The sequence below is a fragment of the Protomyctophum parallelum genome, assembly GCF_964188405.1.
Source record: "Protomyctophum parallelum genome assembly, chromosome: 7".
NCBI lineage: Eukaryota > Metazoa > Chordata > Actinopteri > Myctophiformes > Myctophidae > Protomyctophum > Protomyctophum parallelum.
In genome coordinates this window covers 27304170-27322132 of record NC_139705.1, presented here as the reverse complement: position 1 = coordinate 27322132, position 17963 = coordinate 27304170, and the positions used below count along the sequence as shown (strand labels likewise).

The 17963-nt window shown below is 45.3% G+C and overlaps 1 protein-coding gene across 1 annotated transcript in view; it reads left to right on the top strand.

The window, feature by feature from the left end:
* LOC310862318 (uncharacterized protein) overlaps positions 1-17963 on the top strand; it is a 43242-nt gene that overhangs the window by 5045 nt on the left and 20234 nt on the right. Inside the window, exons 4-16 of the mRNA XM_083770166.1 lie at positions 363-508; positions 2059-2157; positions 2734-2809; positions 3237-3444; positions 4383-4692; positions 5290-5489; positions 9145-9250; positions 9514-9876; positions 10396-10755; positions 12270-12542; positions 13332-13516; positions 15365-15401; positions 17030-17182. Coding sequence (XP_083626292.1) covers positions 363-508; positions 2059-2157; positions 2734-2809; positions 3237-3444; positions 4383-4692; positions 5290-5489; positions 9145-9250; positions 9514-9876; positions 10396-10755; positions 12270-12542; positions 13332-13516; positions 15365-15401; positions 17030-17182 — 2516 coding nt within the window. The remainder of the gene's footprint in view (positions 1-362; positions 509-2058; positions 2158-2733; positions 2810-3236; positions 3445-4382; positions 4693-5289; positions 5490-9144; positions 9251-9513; positions 9877-10395; positions 10756-12269; positions 12543-13331; positions 13517-15364; positions 15402-17029; positions 17183-17963) is intronic.

The following is a 17963-nucleotide window of genomic DNA, read 5'->3' as shown; positions in this document are numbered from 1 at the left end:
GCCGATTCCGATAAGGCTACCTGCGTGCGTGCATGCATACCAGGTACTGCCAGCTCATGGATTGATTGGCTCTTTTTTTTTTTTTTTTAAGATATTTTTTTGCGGCTTACGCCTTTTATTGATTTTTGATGGGACAGACAGTAGGCTGACAGGAAACGGGAGAGAGATGGGGGGATGACATGCAGTAAAGGCCGTGTCGGGTCCGGGAGTCGAACCCGCGGCACACTGCGACTGGATTACCAGTCCGGTGCCCAGACCGTTACGCTACGGCCTGGGCCTGATTGGCTCTTTTGACGTGAGCAGGGTTAAGTAACGTGTGTGTGTGTGTGTGTGTGTGTGTGTTTGTGTGTGTGTGTGTTCAGGTGCGTGTCACTGCCAGCTCATGGACTGGCTGTTTCCCGGCTCCATTGATGTGAGCAGGGTCAGGTTCCAGGCAGACGGAATGGACGACTATAAACACAACTTCAATCTGCTGCAGGAAGCCTTCAGGGGCCGACACGTCACCAAGGTTCACCTCTAACTATATAACTACCGTATACATTTAACTGTATAACCACTAGTCCGGCAGCCAGGGCTATGGGGTGGGACATTCGGCATATAGTTTTTATTTTATTGGCCTAAAATATTGTCTATATACATACATGAATCCACTTGCTGACCGGCTGTCTGCAATGTTCCCCATAAGGTGCGCCCGTGCGTGCGCGCACACATGGCCAAATGCTCTCGCGCACAACTGAAATCCGTCGCGCACAGACACAGACGCTGGTGTAAAAAAAACAAAAGTTTTCTTTAAAAACAATGGTGTCCCCCCCGAGTATCATCTACACAACAGTAATAATACCTATCCCGAGTCGACATTTGCCCACACTTTATTTAGATTACACAGGCGAGGCGACAGACAGGATAACCACGTTAGCTGGTTAGCTAACATGGTTATGACTACAGCACAACAAGCCTCCAGTCCGGTGTACTTGTGAATGAAAATGTGGAAGCTAACGTTAATCTCTCGGGTCTAGCCCCATATGGAACCTATCTCTCTCTGTAATTCTCCAATCTGTTAATACATCTTTCTTCAATCAATCAATCAATCAATCCCTCTGAGCTAGTAGGGGCCATAAGGGCCGATTCATACTCCTATTTTAGAGCCGAATAAAAGTCGGTTCGGCTACAATGTGACGTAATTTGAGGTTCGGGGTGGGGGGGCGGGTACCGTCCTAAAGTCGGCTCTTCGGTGCTACTGAAAATTTCTGACGAGCCGAAATAATTTCGGCACTACAGCGCCGAAACAGCTGTAAAATAGGAGTATGAATCGGCCCTAATATAAGGGGCTGCTGACAATCTGAGAAACTAGGAGTTCAAAGACACACCAACAAACTCGTCATAGTGTGTGTGTCCCAATAACGTTTTTACGTTTTCTCATGCCCCCCATGTATTCATGGGGGGCATGTAGTATTCATATACTCGTTCGTTCTCAACCTGTGGGTCCCCACATGATTTGGGGGGGGGTGGGGGGCAGATGACAGTGAAGTGACAATTTAAGGACTTTTAATACTTTTATAATACCTCAAAGGCTCTAAATCTAAAAGAAAAATACCATTACTGCATCATCTGCATTATCTAACGTTTGGATAGTTGGTGTCAAGGTGACGTATGTTTGCTCAGTAGTTGCTGATGTCTGCTCAGGAGGTTTGAGTGTTTGCTCAGACCGATTTTCTTTTAGATGGAACAAAGGCTGTCGTTATTGAGCAATGTTTTTTCTAGGGGTTTATATGTGACCATACCGTAAACAAGGAAGTGTACCGGTATTATAGAACATTAAAGTCTGCATTTAACAATCGTTAAATACGCTATTAGATTGTGGCAGGCAGAAAGGCCATGCAGGTACCAATTAACATCTTCCTGCTACGAAATATCATGGTATCGCATGGAATCAGAAATGTATCATTCCTGAATCATATTGTTGCTCATGTATCAACTGTATCTCTTTTTCCCATTAAATCTATTTGTTTCATTCATTGTTTTGTAATAACGTTGAGTGGATCTGGTGGCTTCTTTCAGGACATTCCCGTTGAGGAGCTGGTCAGCGGGGATTTCAAAGCCAGCCTTAACTTCTTGAAGTGGTTCAAAGCCTTCTTCACGGAGAACCTGGACAATCAGGTAAGGGTGGGACGGTGGACTGGTAATCGCTAACGATTATCGTGATTAACAATAAATGAATAAACGTAGGTACCCTCACAATAATCCTGGTCTCTGTACTGCCTCACCCTGGCCAGCCAGGGCGCCTGATGGAGGGGAAAGGAACTGTTTGGAATAACGTGTTCCTTCCACTCGCTACGTCCAACCGGGGTGAAACCCCTCTGTCAGGTGAAAAGAAGCGGCTTGGACTCCTCATGCATAGAAGGAAGCATGACGTCAGTCTGTTGCTCTCCCCAGGTTGGCGGAGGGAGTGTAGAGCCCAGGATTACATTAGACAATTGACACTGGGTGAAAAAACGGGTTACAAAATCGCGGGATAAAAATTATAGTAAAAAAATAAATAATAATAAACAAAATTATCCTGCATCATACACTAGGAATTAGCGATGTTTTTGGTGAATGTTCCCCCCTGGAATAGGCATGCTGGGGATTTCAAGTGCTTTGACAAAAGTGCCATTTTAGATGTTAAGCACATTTTGACTTTTGCAACAATAACGGTAAGGTGTCATTTTGGTGTCGCCCCATCCCTACAACCAGGTATATGACGTGGTTGCAGCACGAAGCGGACAGGACATCCACCCCACTGGTCCCGTTCCCAACGCCCAGAACCAAAGTATGACTGACTCCAGGCTTGAATAGCAAGCAACTATAACGACTATTACTAATCCTAACTCTTCCCCTCTTAACCGGCCACGCAAGTCCCCTAACCTCATATCAGTCTTAACCGGCCACGCAAGTCCCCTAAACTCATACTAAATTGTCATTTAGTTTTAGTCATATTGTAGACATCTGAAATGGTCAGATGACAAATCAGTTGATTTTGTTGACTAAAATGTATTTTGTCGGGCCTTGATGACATCGCAATGCCTGCTTTTTTAAATTATTATTACAAAACATAGTAACCACTTCAGCCCTATATACATTTGAAAATAGCAGATCTACAATCTCACAATGCAGCTCACAATCTCACGGCACGCCATCTTTAAAGTAAAACATGAAAGTACTTTCCCCCCCCCCCCCACCAATTGCATATTTGACAGAAATCCGTAAAAGGGACTCTGTGTCGGACAGCACGGAGGACGAAGCGTGCAACCACAGGTTGAAGAAAGCCCAGAAGATCCCGTACGACCCGGCGTGGAAGGACCATTGCCCGTGGGCCGAGCCCAGCCCCAAAGGAGAGCACAGCACCTACTGCTCCGTGTGCAAGCTGCACCTGAGCACCTCGCACAGGGGCCTCCACGACATCAGGTAAGGAGAACACAGCGCCACCTACTGCTTCGTGTGTAAGCTGCACCTCGCACAGGGGCCTCCACGACATCAGGTAAGGAGAACACAGCGCCACCTACTGCTCCGTGTGCAAGCTGCACCTGAGCACCTTGCACAGGGGCCTCCACGACATCAGGTAAGGAGAACACAGCGCCACCTACTGTTTCGTGTGTAAGCTGCACCTCGCACAGGGGCCTCCACGACATCAGGTAAGGAGAACACAGCGCCACCTACTGCTCCGTGTGCAAGCTGCACCTGAGCACCTCGCACAGGGGCCTCCACGACATCAGTAGGGCTGACCTTCGATCACGGTTTCGGAGATTGACGCTTCGACAAAAAAAAACATCGATCAAATAGGGAGTCCGCGACCTAATAAATGTCGATTTGGGGGTCCTTGACATTAAAAAGTTTGAGAACCACTGACATAAAAACTCTTTTCTGAAAACTGTCATCATTTAGAAGACATTTGTAGAATCTGGTCTCAGGTCTACAGTTACATTTAAGTAACTTGAACAATAACCCTAATATAAAAACCATATCAAATAATATCGTGTATTGTGATACTGCTTGAAAAATAAATGGTAAATGGTAAATGGTGCATTTATATAGCGCCTTTATCCAAAGCGCTTTACATAGATTGTGCATTACATTCACCCATTCACACACACATTCATACACCGATTGCAGCGGAAGCCATGCAAGGTACCAACCAGCACATCGGGAGCAATTTGGGGTTCAGTGTCTTGCCCAAGGACACTTCGACATGTAGACAGGAGGAGCCGGGATTCGAACCGCCGACCCATGGATCATTGGACGACCTGCTCTACCTCTTGAGCCACAGTCGCCCAAAAAGAAACATATATCATGAATGATATTGCATTCTTCCATATCGCCCCCTAACCCCTATATCGCCCGCCCAGGCGCCACGAGGAGTCCACCAAGCACAGGACGCGGTCCCAGAAGACGCACAGAGGTACGGCCAGAGAGACCGCGATGGAGGAGCCGCCGCCGCCGCTGGCCTGCAGCGCGGTCGCCGTTCGCTTCATCCTGAAACACTGCTACTCCGGAGCCTCCGCGCTCAGCGAGCGAGCGGCCAGGCATTACCCGCGCTACATGCTGGGCCTGCGCTACCCCGGAGACGTGGCGAGTTCGTGCAAGCAGACACCCTACAGCCTGTACGTGTACGGAGGGCTGCCGCTCGGCGAGGCCCAAGGCCTGGACGACTCCACGGTAAGGCACACGGGTCACAGACTAGTTATCGATTTATATATTGATCGCCCCATGCCCCCCGATCGCAGTTTGTGTGAGATGATCGCAGTTGTTGTTTTTTTGCATGTCTTTTCCGTGTTGAAAAATGTGTTCATTTTCCCATAGACTTTTCAAAATGTATTAATTATTAAAGGTGCATATATAATTGATTTCTAATCGGCCGATATCGGCCTATTTATGCCGTATCGGTATCAATCTCAAAATAACTCTCTCTGACTCTGTCACACACTGCCGGACTCCCAAGTATAGTATGCATTTGAATGTCCACCTGTGAGTCCCGGGGCCCATTACATTGAAATTGAAAACCTATTAAATCACTGTTGTGTTTGATTGAATACTTTATTAACAGGCTTTGGGTCACTATATTACTGTTTATTTCATTGGCCCGTTTGACTGTCAAGGGTTCAGCCTCCAGGAAGAAACCCTAAATACAAAGTTAATACACCATTGCACATACAAACGACTCCAGGGTGTCTAATGAAGTACTGTCACCTCATAGACACAACTGGCACTCCATCTTTAATGGTCAACTTTTCCATTTGTGCCGGTGACTGACAGCCCTACTGCGCGGTGCTGGCGGGTTACTTTGACGCCAAGGCGTCGCGCTACGTGGTCAGACTCCTGGACGTCGTGGAGGACGGCGGAGGAGGAGGAACCGCCGTAGCAGACGTGGTGAAGAGGTTCGACGACGGGCATGCCGCTAACCTAGTGGCCGTGTACTCCCAGGGCCAGGCTCCGGAGGCCTCGCAGCGCATGTGGTCAGTAACGAGTAAACGTTGATCAAAATAACAATTCTTCTACATTCTAAATGTGTAGACTTCTTGTGAATTAAGTAATGCAGATGTTTAAGAATAATTTAACTCTTTTTTTTTTTTTTAACTCTTTATTTTAGAATTTTCGAATATGCACGACAGTCAAAAAACAAAACAAACAAGACATACAATGGGACAGGAACATTAACAGTAAAAAAAATAATAAACTGAGTGAAAACTAAAGACAAAAAGAAACAAAAAAACAAGAGGTCATGGGATGTACAACAACAGCAATACATATTACAGGTTTTTGGGTTTGTTACATTCAATGATTACAGGGTTTTTTTTTTTTTTTTTAGTTTGTTACATTCAATGACAACCGGAAGGGCACATTCACTCCACAGGACATATTCACTCCACATCCACCCCCCCGGCTAAGTACTCTGTCCATTTCTCCCATCTTCTTTCACCCAGCTCTTTTTGCAGTCTTAACGAATAGGTCATCTGTTCTAGGTGGTGCAGTTGTTTCACAATGTTGATAAATAGGTCGGCAGTAGGACAGTTCTTTTGTAACCAATTTCTTGTAATAGCTTTTTTGCTTGCCACAAGTAGAATCTTAAGTAAATAGGAGTCATCCCGATTTAGCCCGTCTGGGAGTTGTCCTAGGTACAAAGATGTGAATGTATCATCTATTCTAAAACCCATAATGTTTGAGATAAGTGTTGTCACTTCCTTCCAAAATGGTTGAATTACCGGACAAGACCAGAAGACATGTGCATGATCAACCACTGTATCTCCACATTCTCTCCAACAGTCCATATGGTTGCCAGTCTGTTTGGACTTCTGTTTTGGAGTAATAAAGAAGCGAATCTGGTTTTTCCAACAAAAGTCTCTCCAAGTCAAGGAATTAGTGGTCGTTGATTGCGTTTCCCATATATTCATCCATACTTCATCACTTATATCAATGCCCAACTCTTTTTCCCATCGCTCTTTCACATACATTGTAGAGTCCTTTTTCAACGACATAAGTCCATTATATAGTTTGCTTACAAGACCCCTGTTGCTTCCTGAGCCATAAGCATTTGTAAATACAGTGATTAGGCTTGTTGTAATACCTGGAGTAGACCCTTTTACCTTTTTACTAAAATAATCCCTTACTTGCAAGTATCTGAAAAAGTCCTGGTTAGCCAACCCATATTTCTGCTTTAGGTTTACAAAACTGTCAATATTTCCATTTTTAATCATAGTACATATAGAAGTGATGCCATTGTGGTGCCATTGTTTATACCTATTGTCTAATACTGCTGGTATGAAGTCAGGGTCATGTGCTGGCCAACTTAAAAGTTTTGCCTCCCTCTGAAGCTGGAAGCGTTTAACAACTTCTAGCCATATTTTGAACGATAAATTTACCCACTGACTCCTTGTCTGAAACATTCCCTTCCCTCTGTCAGTGCAACCTAATAGCGACTGTATTGGTACATCCATCAGGGATAACTCTATGCTTTTCCATTTTGCAATGTAGGGTCGGTTACACCAATATACCAAGGGTCTTAGCTGAGCTGCTAGATAATAGTCCCTTAAAGATGGGAGAGACATGCCTCCTCTCTCTCGGGGCAGTTGTAGGGTAGAGAATTTCACCCTTGGCCTTTTTTTATCCCAAATAAAACGTGAGATATGTTTATTCCATTCCCTGAATTGTTTTAAAGGTATTTCTACTGGCAGTGACAAGAAAAGGTATAATAATCTGGGTAAAATTACCATTTTGACTGCTCTTATTCTGCCACCTAAATCGAGAGGAAGCACGCTCCACCTGCCAAGATCATCATACATCTTTTCCGTTGCACCTTTGTAATTTACATCAAACAATTGTGGCAAGTCCTTGGGCAAATTCACACCTAGATATTTAATATGAGATGAATACCAATTAAATTTGTATTTTGTTATGTATTCTTGTGTAGGGTTGTAGTTGAATGTCAATACCTGGGTTTTGTTTACATTAAGGGCATACCCTGAGTAAGAACCATATGTTTCCAATATTTCCATCAGTGTGGGTAGCCCCGAACCTGGGTCCATGATTGTGACAAGGACATCATCAGCATATAATCCAATCTTATATTCTTCTCCACCTATGGATATCCCCTTTAATCTTATTTCCTCTCTAACTGCTTGGGCCAGGAGCTCGATGAAAAGATTGAAGAGGCTCGGGCTGCTTGGGCAGCCCTGTCTGCACCCACGTTCTAGAGCTATGGGGTCGGAAAGACTACCATTTATTTTTATCCATGCTGTAGGGGAGGAATAGAGTGCTTGAATGCGTTGTATAAAACCCTCGCAAAAACCGAATCTGTGCATTACTAAGTAGAGGAAGCCCCAGTCCACGGAGTCGAATGCGGCCCGGGCATCCAGACTGATTACAATAGCGCTGGACTTTTCATTATTAATCTGCTCAATAACATGTAAAGCCCTCCTTATATTATCTTGGGTTTGCCTCGATTTCAAGAAGCCTGATTGGTCCTCATCTATGAGAAATGTCATTGCCTCCTCCATCCTCTTTGTTAAAATTGAGGTGTATAGCTTGTAGTCTGTGTTTAACACACTTATGGGTCTATAATTCCCACATTCCATTTTATCCTTTCCTACCTTGGGGATAACAGATATAAAGGCCTCATTCCATGATGGTGGAAGATGACTTTCCTTTAATGTGAAATTAAAACATTTCTCCAGTAGGGGGAGTAAGTGTTCCCTCATAGCCTTATACCACTCAGGTGGAAATCCATCAGTAATAATTTAACTCTTGAGGGCGTAAAATGCATGTTTCGCTCTCAAGAGTGGTTACCAACTCTCCATTATTTGGCTGTGGACCACCTGGTTGAAACTACTAATACATAATACATGAAATTAACCCGTACCATATGATACTTGTGGGACAGGGACATGAACCCTCACAATATGATAAGTTGAATGAATGTTCTCCTCCACAGCTCAGCGCTCAGGTACATGAACCCTCACAATATGATAAGTTGAATGACTGTTCTCCTCCACAGCTCAGCGCTCAGGGACATGAACCCTCACAATATGATAACTTTCTGAATGTTCTCCTCCACAGCTCAGCGCTCAGGGACATGAACCCTCACAATATGATAACTTTCTGAATGTTCTCCTCCACAGCTCAGCGCTCAGGGACATGAACCCTCACAATATGATAACTTTCTGAATGTTCTCCTCCACAGCTCAGCGCTCAGGGACCTGAACCCTCACAATATGATAACTTTCTGAATGTTGTCCTGCACAACTCAGCGCTCAGGGACATGAACCCTCACAATATGATAACTTTCTGAATGTTCTCCTGCACAGCTCAGCGCTCAGGGACATGAACCCTCACAATATGATAACTTTCTGAATGTTCTCCTCCACAGCTCAGCGCTCAGGGACATGAACCCTCACAATATGATAACTTTCTGAATGTTCTCCTGCACAACTCAGCGCTCAGGGACATGAACCCTCACAATATGATAACTTTCTGAATGTTCTCCTCCACAGCTCAGCGCTCCGGGACATGAACCCTCACAATATGATAACTTTCTGAATGTTCTCCTCCACAGCTCAGCGCTCCGGGACATGAACCCTCACAATATGATAACTTTCTGAATGTTCTCCTCCACAGCTCAGCGCTCCGGGACATGAACCCTCACGTGGTGGCCTTAGCGGGGCTGTACGAGGCGGCAGACAGGGCCTGGCGTGCCGCAGCCGCCAAGCTCTCTCTCTCTCAGGTTTGGAATTGTTTTGGATTTTGCTCTTTTTGTTCTTTCAGAGCAAACGTTTTTAACTCAAATCTTTGCTTCTGGGGGGGTCCCTGGAACAACATATTTTCAGATGGGGGTCGGTGGCCAAATACATATAATTCTGGCGGTCCTTGACATGAAATAGTTTAAAACCACTGACATAGAATCATAGGTTTTTCAGAAAAATGTCATGATTTAGAAGACATTTGTAGAATCTCAGTCCTAAACGTGTTAACTCTGAGCTCTCTCAGGTCCAGGAGCTGATGGCAGACCTCCACGCCCACCACTGCTCCGCCCCGACTCGGAAGGACGGCCCCCTGACGGCGCTCTTCACCTCCCCCGACGGCGCCGTGCGCAAGACGCCCCCGAATCTCTACGACAACGCCGGCTGTCTCGACCTCTGCCTCGCGGTCGGCAAACTGGCGTGGTCGTGGGACGAACTCGCGGCGTATTTCGAAAGCTGCCATGGAGAAGAGGACGAGGCCGGTGGGGCCGAGGCCATCCGCTCGCGGCTGCAGGACGTGGGACTCAGGGCCACGGTCATGTTCCTGGAGCACGCCATGGGCCCTCTGCACCACTTCCAGAAACACCTGCAGCACGCAACGTCTACCAAGGTTAGCATGGGTTCTCTTTTTTCTTATTTTTCTTATTTTTTTTACCCAGGCCTCTTTTCCACCGGTTGGGCACCGGTTCAGTTCTTTTTGGTTCTTTGTCCATGAGCCAGAGCTCCAAAATTGGAACGTTATTGAGTGTGCAAAACCACTTCCGCAGTTCATTACTTACACAAAGACAATGCTTTATTGTATTACACATCTTAAAATGTTAAATATGCAAATGTGGAAGGGTTATCATAGGGAGATCGACGGACTGACCTCATGCCTCTTGCTATGCATGAGGAGTCCAAGCTGCTTCTTTTCACCTGACAGAGGGGAGTTTCCCCGGCCGGACGTATTGAGTGGAAGGAACACGGCTGGCCAGGGGGAGGCAGTTTAGAGACCAGGATTACGGCATGGTTTTTTTTATGGGTTCCACATTATGTCATTATTCATTATAGTATATAGTATATATTTTTTGTTTTTGTTTTCCTAATTCAGTTAGAAACCTGACCTAACCTGACTTTCCGCTCCCTCCAGGCCGACTTGGCGTGCGTCCTGGAAGCAGCCTGCTCCATGCTGCACACCTACGCCCAACGCCTCTTACAGCCTCAGGCCGCCGCATGCTTCCTCGAGGGGAGTGCAGACCTCGGGGACAAATCCTCCTGGCTGCCAGTAGCCGAGCTGGTAGGCTGCGCAGGCGGCGGTCCCGACCTGCAGCTCTTCCTGAAGACGTGTGAGGGGACCAGGACGTCGGAGGCTCTGCTGGAGCTGGCGGGGTCCTTCTACGAGGCGGTGACACGCAGCCTGGCCGAGTCGCTGCCGCTCTGCGCCGCGGCCCTGAAGACCATGGCCCAGCTCCTTGACCCTTCCAGGAGGTTGGACGTCACGTCGGAGGCGGTCAGTGGTGGTCATTTTGACAGCAAGTTTACAATTTAGTCTCAATAGGCCCAAACCACATGGCGGCTTTGAATTGTTATCACATGCAATGCAGCCAGTATGGACATTTCCTACATATTGACGTTGTTGGCAGACATTGTCCGACTATTACTAACCATAACCTTGAATCTAACCCTAAAGGTCCTTGCGGACTGGGCGAGTTTTTCGGAAAGCCGCCGGGAAAAACGTTGCTAAACATCCGAAAAAAGGCAGTAGTGTGCAGGGACCTTAACCCTAACCCTAATACTCAGTTTAAAAAAAGGCAGTAGTGTGCAGGGACCTTAACCCTAATACTCAGTTTAAAAAAAGGCAGTAGTGTGCAGGGACCTTAACCCTAATACTCAGTTTAAAAAAAGGCAGTAGTGTGCAGGGACCTTAACCCTAATACTCAGTTTAAAAAAAGGCAGTAGTGTGCAGGGACCTTAACCCTGACCCTAATACTCAGTTTAAAAAAAGGCAGTAGTGTGCAGGGTCCTTAACCCTGACCCTAATACTCAGTTTAAAAAAAGGCAGTAGTGTGCAGGGTCCTTAACCCTGACCCTAATACTCAGTTTAAAAAAAGGCAGTAGTGTGCAGGGACCTTAACCCTAATACTCAGTTTAAAAAAAGGCAGTAGTGTGCAGGGACCTTAACCCTGACCCTAATACTCAGTTTAAAAAAAGGCAGTAGTGTGCAGGGTCCTTAACCCTGACCCTAATACTCAGTTTAAAAAAAGGCAGTAGTGTGCAGGGTCCTTAACCCTGACCCTAATACTCAGTTTAAAAAAAGGCAGTAGTGTGCAGGGACCTTAACCCTAATACTCAGTTTAAAAAAAGGCAGTAGTGTGCAGGGACCTTAACCCTGACCCTAATACTCAGTTTTAAAAAAGGCAGTAGTGTGCAGGGTCCTTAACCCTGACCCTAATACTCAGTTTTTAAAAAGGCAGTAGTGTGCAGGGTCCTTAACCCTGACCCTAATACTCAGTTTTAAAAGCAGTAGTGTGCAGGGTCCTTAACCCTGACCCTAATACTCAGTTTTAAAAGCAGTAGTGTGCAGGGTCCTTAACCCTGACCCTAATACTCAGTTTTAAAAGCAGTAGTGTGCAGGGTCCTTAACCCTGACCCTAATACTCAGTTTTAAAAGCAGTAGTGTGCAAGGGACCTTAACCCTAACACTAATACTCAGTTTAAAAAAAGGCAGTAGTGTGCAGTCTGCAACGAACGTTAAAACGGTTTCGTTGCGTCTCGAATCAATGGCGTGGTTTTTGGGCCGTAGTCCTAGTCTTTTGATTAACACACCATTTAGTTTTAGTCCTCTGAAACGTGTCTAGTCTTCGTCGACTAAATATCAAACATTTGTTTTAGTCTTAGTCTTTTAAGTCTAGTATACAGTATGACGGAGGACAACTTTACGATCAACAAACGCTGATAACGGTTCCGTTCCCATCCCTAGAGGAGAGCTATAATAATCTATCTATGATCCCATCCATCCCATAGGTGAGCGAGCTCGGCAGCACCCTGGGCCTGTGCAAGAGCTCGGGGGAGGCGTGCTCGCTCAGCGTCGACTTCCTGGAGTTCCACAACGCGAAGCGGGTCGAGGTCCAGAAGAGAGATGACGGGTCAGCGGCGTCGTCGTCCTCCGTGTCCGTGGAGCAGCGCTGGAGCGCCGTCCTGAAGGACACGGAGTCCACATCCATCCTCAGGAAGCTGCTGCTCGGCCTCATGTCTCTGCCCTGTCCTCCGCTGGAGGCGCGTCGCCTCTACGATCAGGTACGTTATCGGTCGCACACGGGGACATATCACCCCCCCCCCCTCCTCAACTATATCTGCCAGACATAGCAGCACCAAACACCTGGCATTCAGCAGCCCAACCCAGTGTAGTCAGTTTGCGTGGCACCGCACAAACACGGAATCCACGGGAGAGTCTAGACCTGAGGATTATTCTGTATATTGCCTTCTGAAAAACCCTATGTTTCTATGTCAGTCGTTCTCAAACATTTTAATGTCAAGGACTCCCAAAACTATATGTAATTGGCTGCCGACCCCCCCATCTGAAAATGTTGTTCCAGGGACCTCCCAGAAGCAAAGATATGAGTTAAAAACATAAGCTCTGAAAGATATATATATTCAAAGATTTATTTCAAAAATAACAGATCTAGATTTGCTATTTTAGCGATGCAAGCCACTGAGGTCGATGCTGAGATAGTGCATGCCATTGGGTCTGTATTAGAATATGACAACAAGACACTGAGGTGCTGAGATGGGGCATTGGGTCTGTCATTAGACGCCTAAAAGACAGCAGTCTCCTCTGTGTCTCCTGTGTTTTCTGTGTGTCGTTGGCTGTCTTCTGCCCTCCTCCCATGATTGAAATTCTTTATTTGGAATACCTCTTGAGATACAATATCCCCCCCCCCCCCCCCCCCCTGTGGAGCAAGCAGGGAGCAAGCTTGTCTCGTCAGACCTCTTTGATGAGGCGTGTGATGATGTCCAGTGCATCATCTCCATCTCCGCTGTGTCTCATCTCCATCTCCGTTGTGTCTCCTTCCTCTGTGCTCTCAGGCCGTCCTGAACGGAGACGCGCTGCTGTTCTCTGGACGTGAGGAGACGGAGACGTCTGGGACCACCACCGGAGAGGAGGAGGAGTCTGACAGCGCCTCCTGCACCACCCCCTCCCATGGGAGGACCAATCGCAGCACGTCCCCCCAGAGGAGGAGCAAGTCACATCCCGGCGTGTCGGGTGAGTGGTGATCTTTTGGGTCTGAGCGTATGTCTTTTGTGTCATATCGTAATGATGATGGCTTTCCTTGATGACAAATGATACAGAATAGCAGATATACATGCTCACAGTGAGCTTGTAGATCTGCTATTTTTGAGGGGAAACAAATCATGAAAATCTTTGAATATATATATTTTTTAAGCGAACATTGTTTATTTACTCAAATCTTTCCTTCTAGGGCAGTGGTTTTCAACCAGTGGCCCGGGGACCACCAGTGGTCCTTGAGGGGGTTCCAGGTGGTCCCCAGCTAAATGATGGATAGACCCCTTATAGATCTTTAACTATTATTATTATTACTACTATTAACTATAAGAATTGCTATTTTGATCCACGGTTGCCTGTGATCTCTTATTGTGTCGACTAGCTTAAATCTCACACAATGGTGGTCCGCGGCACTGCGGCGCAGATGCAGAATAAATAATGGGCCTTAAAGGACACCTTTAGTTTTTTCCAACCAAGGTTCATGTTTTAGGTTGTTATTAGAGAAAGTAAAAGATGAGGGTAAATTGTTTTTCATTTGCTGCTCTCTTTCGGTTTAGCGATTTTAGCTATTTTTGACAGGGGGGCGGGGGCATTCGAACATGGTCCTAAATATGTATTTTTTTTTACAAAACAATATGGTGATTTATTGTTTTATTATTTACTAGTGCTACCTACTGATATATTGAGCCTATGACACACAGTATGGCATCCCACTAGTATCTCTACCTTCACATTCAGTAAATCCTGTGATCTTTTGTAGCCAGATGTAATTTCCTGAGGAAATTGCCTTAACATTTCTTAACAAATGACGTATTTAGCCCCCATGTCAAAAATTGCTAAAATCACTAAAACAAAACATTAAGCAGCAAACGAAATAAATAAATAAAATAAGACTCACCTTTTACTTTGTCTAATAACAACCTAAAACGTGGACCTTTGTTGAAAAAGAAAAACTAAAGTAGTCTTTTTTAAGCTCGAGGTGCAACACAATGCCCTTAACAACGCATTGTGTTGTGTTCCAGATCTGGTGAAGACGTGTGAAATCCGCCTGACCAAAATTTAAAGTAAGAAAGACGTTCTCTCTCAAAGCCCAGTTCATGCTCGTTCAGTCGCACTACGTTGTCGCACGGCGGGAGCGTGAGACACAGCCGTGCAACGGAGCATCAATTAGACATTAGAAATGATATAATGATTTATATTTGGTGCAGACAGTCATCATTTTTGTCATTGAGCAGTTGAGACGAATAACAGTCTTAAGTCCATAATAGTTATCCATAATGTATAAATGTGACCAAATTTGACTGAAGGACTGCCATTGGATTTTATTTTATTTTTGGAGATATGGCTTATAGAGTAATGTCTTGCAGAAAACAGCGAATTGAGAAAACAGGCTTGAAAGGTTCACTTTTGTGGTCTCTTAACATTACACCTAGATACATGTTTAAGCATTTATTTCATATTTACATGTAGATTTCAGCTCTGACACTTATTTCAGACATGCTCTAGTATGTGAAGAGTCTGCCTGTGCTATTAACACATTTTTTGGGGGGAAAAGGGGTTTTCTCCTCTGGACTCTGGAGAAAAGCTGGAGGTTGCCCGATGGCAGGCTCTCAGTCAAATCTGGTCACAAATGATGGATATGGGGTCAGGGCAGATACTAGGCCTTTTTGGCCTAATTCGAATGACTTGAAGGGCACAAGGCACATTATGACACGCTACGAAACAGGATATGGTCTTATTCATTTTCTGTTTATTATCACATGAAAGTGTCACTCAGAAATAATATATCCCCCATTTAAAAAAGAGAATGTTTCTCTCCTATAGGTGCAACCAGTGGGAGAGACGACGACGACCGGAGTGGGAAAGACGAGGTAATGCTTCCATTAATTCCTGTTTTTAACCCATTTTGGGACGGGAACCCCTTTTGGTGTTCTAAGCATTATGTTATACTTAAACTATTGAAAAATAGCAGATCTACAAGCTCATAGCGCGGCACCGAGTGCCGTGCTATGAACTTGTAGGTCTGCTATTTTTGAAAAATCGTGAAAATGTGCCTCAAATCTTTGAATATATATTATAGTGAACATTTTCACTCAAATCTTTGTTTCTGGGGAGGTACCATGCAGTTATATATGAGAACCCAGGCTTCGATTGATTCTTTTTTAATTGATCAAACCGCCAGTTGGATTATTTGGATATGAGAACCCAGGTACGGGTATTGTGTTTCACATGATATTTAGTTAGGCCACCTTCCACATACTTGTACAACTAACCTTACCTTATGTCACTGACACTGACTTTCTTCCACCATGCTTGGCTGTCAAAATGACAGTTTTTGAAGTCAGTCAAAACGTGACTCTGTCAGATTTCATCATGTGTTGTTTTTTGTTTGTTGATCTTCACTCTTAACGCTCAAAGATACACTTTGGAGGCCCACTCAGTCTTTCTTTGTTAAGAAGATGTGCATGAAATGTCACTCCGGTCGACAAAGAGAAATGTGTCGACTCATTTAATGAAACGAGAATGTGGAGTTCCATGGAGAACTTCTAAAGAACAAAAATAATGACAAATTTTTGATAGCTATGTATTATTTTTGATTAAGCACATTTTTTACTTTAATATACTGTATGCAAGGTTTAACATCAATAATTATACAATTAACATGTAACAATGTAAATAAACAAACTGAACCGTATTCAAACATTTTTCTAAAGGAATAGCCAAAAAGAAATCAGCCCTGTAATGTTTTTGACACAGATGTCGAACAATGGCTGATACGTCGGTCTGGCTCTACAATATATGTGCGTGTTCACATATGACGGGTGTGTGTGTGTGTTTGTACAGACAGACAGACAGACAGACAGACATGTGAGAACATAAAGGGGAAGGTAGCAGAGAGATGTAAGGGTGTTTGTTGGTACCGTGTGTGTGTGCGTGTGCGTGCACAAGCAATTTTAGGCTCTCCCAGCAGGGGGAGCACAGATATATATATATATATTTTTAGGGGTATCAAAGTACTTATTCTTCTAGACACTATATGATTTAATTATTTATTTACTCATTTTGGAGCATACTATAGTGTAGCCAATCAGCATGTGAGTCCTGTCAATGTCAATCATGTGATGTTGCAAAACGGTTCATTACAAAGCATGAATGAAATTAAATATATAAATGAGATGTAGTTACTGACAAAATAAATATATTGGGGCTACCAGGGGGAGGGGGGGTGGGGCCTGGGGACCCTCCTAAAATTGCGTACATGTGTGTGTGTGGAGGGTGTAATGGGACTGTGAGTGCAGACAGACAGACAGACAGAGGGAGGAACACTGGCTGCAGAGACGACTAGTACTAGTACTAGTACTAGTACGTGTGAGAACATAGGAGAAGTTAGCAGAGAGATGTAAGGGACCGGGTGTTGGTTGGTACTGTGTGTGTGTGTGTGTGTGTGCATGTGCATGTGTGTTCTGGGGGTGTGTAATGGGACTGTACTATCTCCCAGGGTCCCGTTAGGGGGGGTTCCGGCCGGCAGAGCAGCCTGCGCCAGAAGCCTCCGGCCCGGACCCTGTTCCAGGCCGGGAAGGGAACCTGGGACAGGCCCGTAGACCCCGAACAACGGGAGAACGGCAGAGAAAAGGATGGCGGGTCCGACTCGGTATGTTCACTGCTCTGGTGGAACTACCAGCAGTACGACATTACACTCTGCACATTGCTCAGGGTTCATTTATGGCTGGGGGTTTTGACCCGGGGACCACCGTCCGGAGACCACCACTATTGTGCCGGGTATAGGTCCATCTAGCTCTGGTCCAGAGCTCTAATGCCGTTGGCCATTTAGAGCTACAGTATGTTACCGATGACTTCCGGGGCTCGCATAAATGCAGACCAGCCTCTCGTCTTTGCTTCTCACCAATACAAAGGAGGGTTGTGTCATTAGAAAGCCTGCTTTCCTTAGTGGGAGCACTCTGATCCCCCCACCACACGTATAAAAGGTACTTTTTGGCCAAAAAGGGATTCTTTTTCCTGCACCGGAAAAAATAAATACTCTTAGTTACTCAACTGCACCCTCTACCGATATTGCCAAGAGAAAACCCTCATACAGAATATTTTTCCTCTGGTGAAAAAAAAGACCTTTCTGGCCAAAAAGTACCGTTTATACGTGTGGTGGAGGACTCAGAGTGCTTCCACTAAGGAAAGTAGGCTTTCTAATGACACAACCCTCCTTTGTATTGGTGAGAAGCAAAAATGTTAGCGTTATTTACGCTAAAGACGAGAGGATGGTCTGCATTTATGCGAGCCCCGGAAGTCATCGGTAACATAGCTCTAAATGCATTAGCACTATGGACCAGAGCTAGGTCCATCATATAGGGGTGCATGTGTTTGGTCCGACAGGAAATAGACTGACACCCTACCCCAAACCCCAACCTCACAGGGAAGCC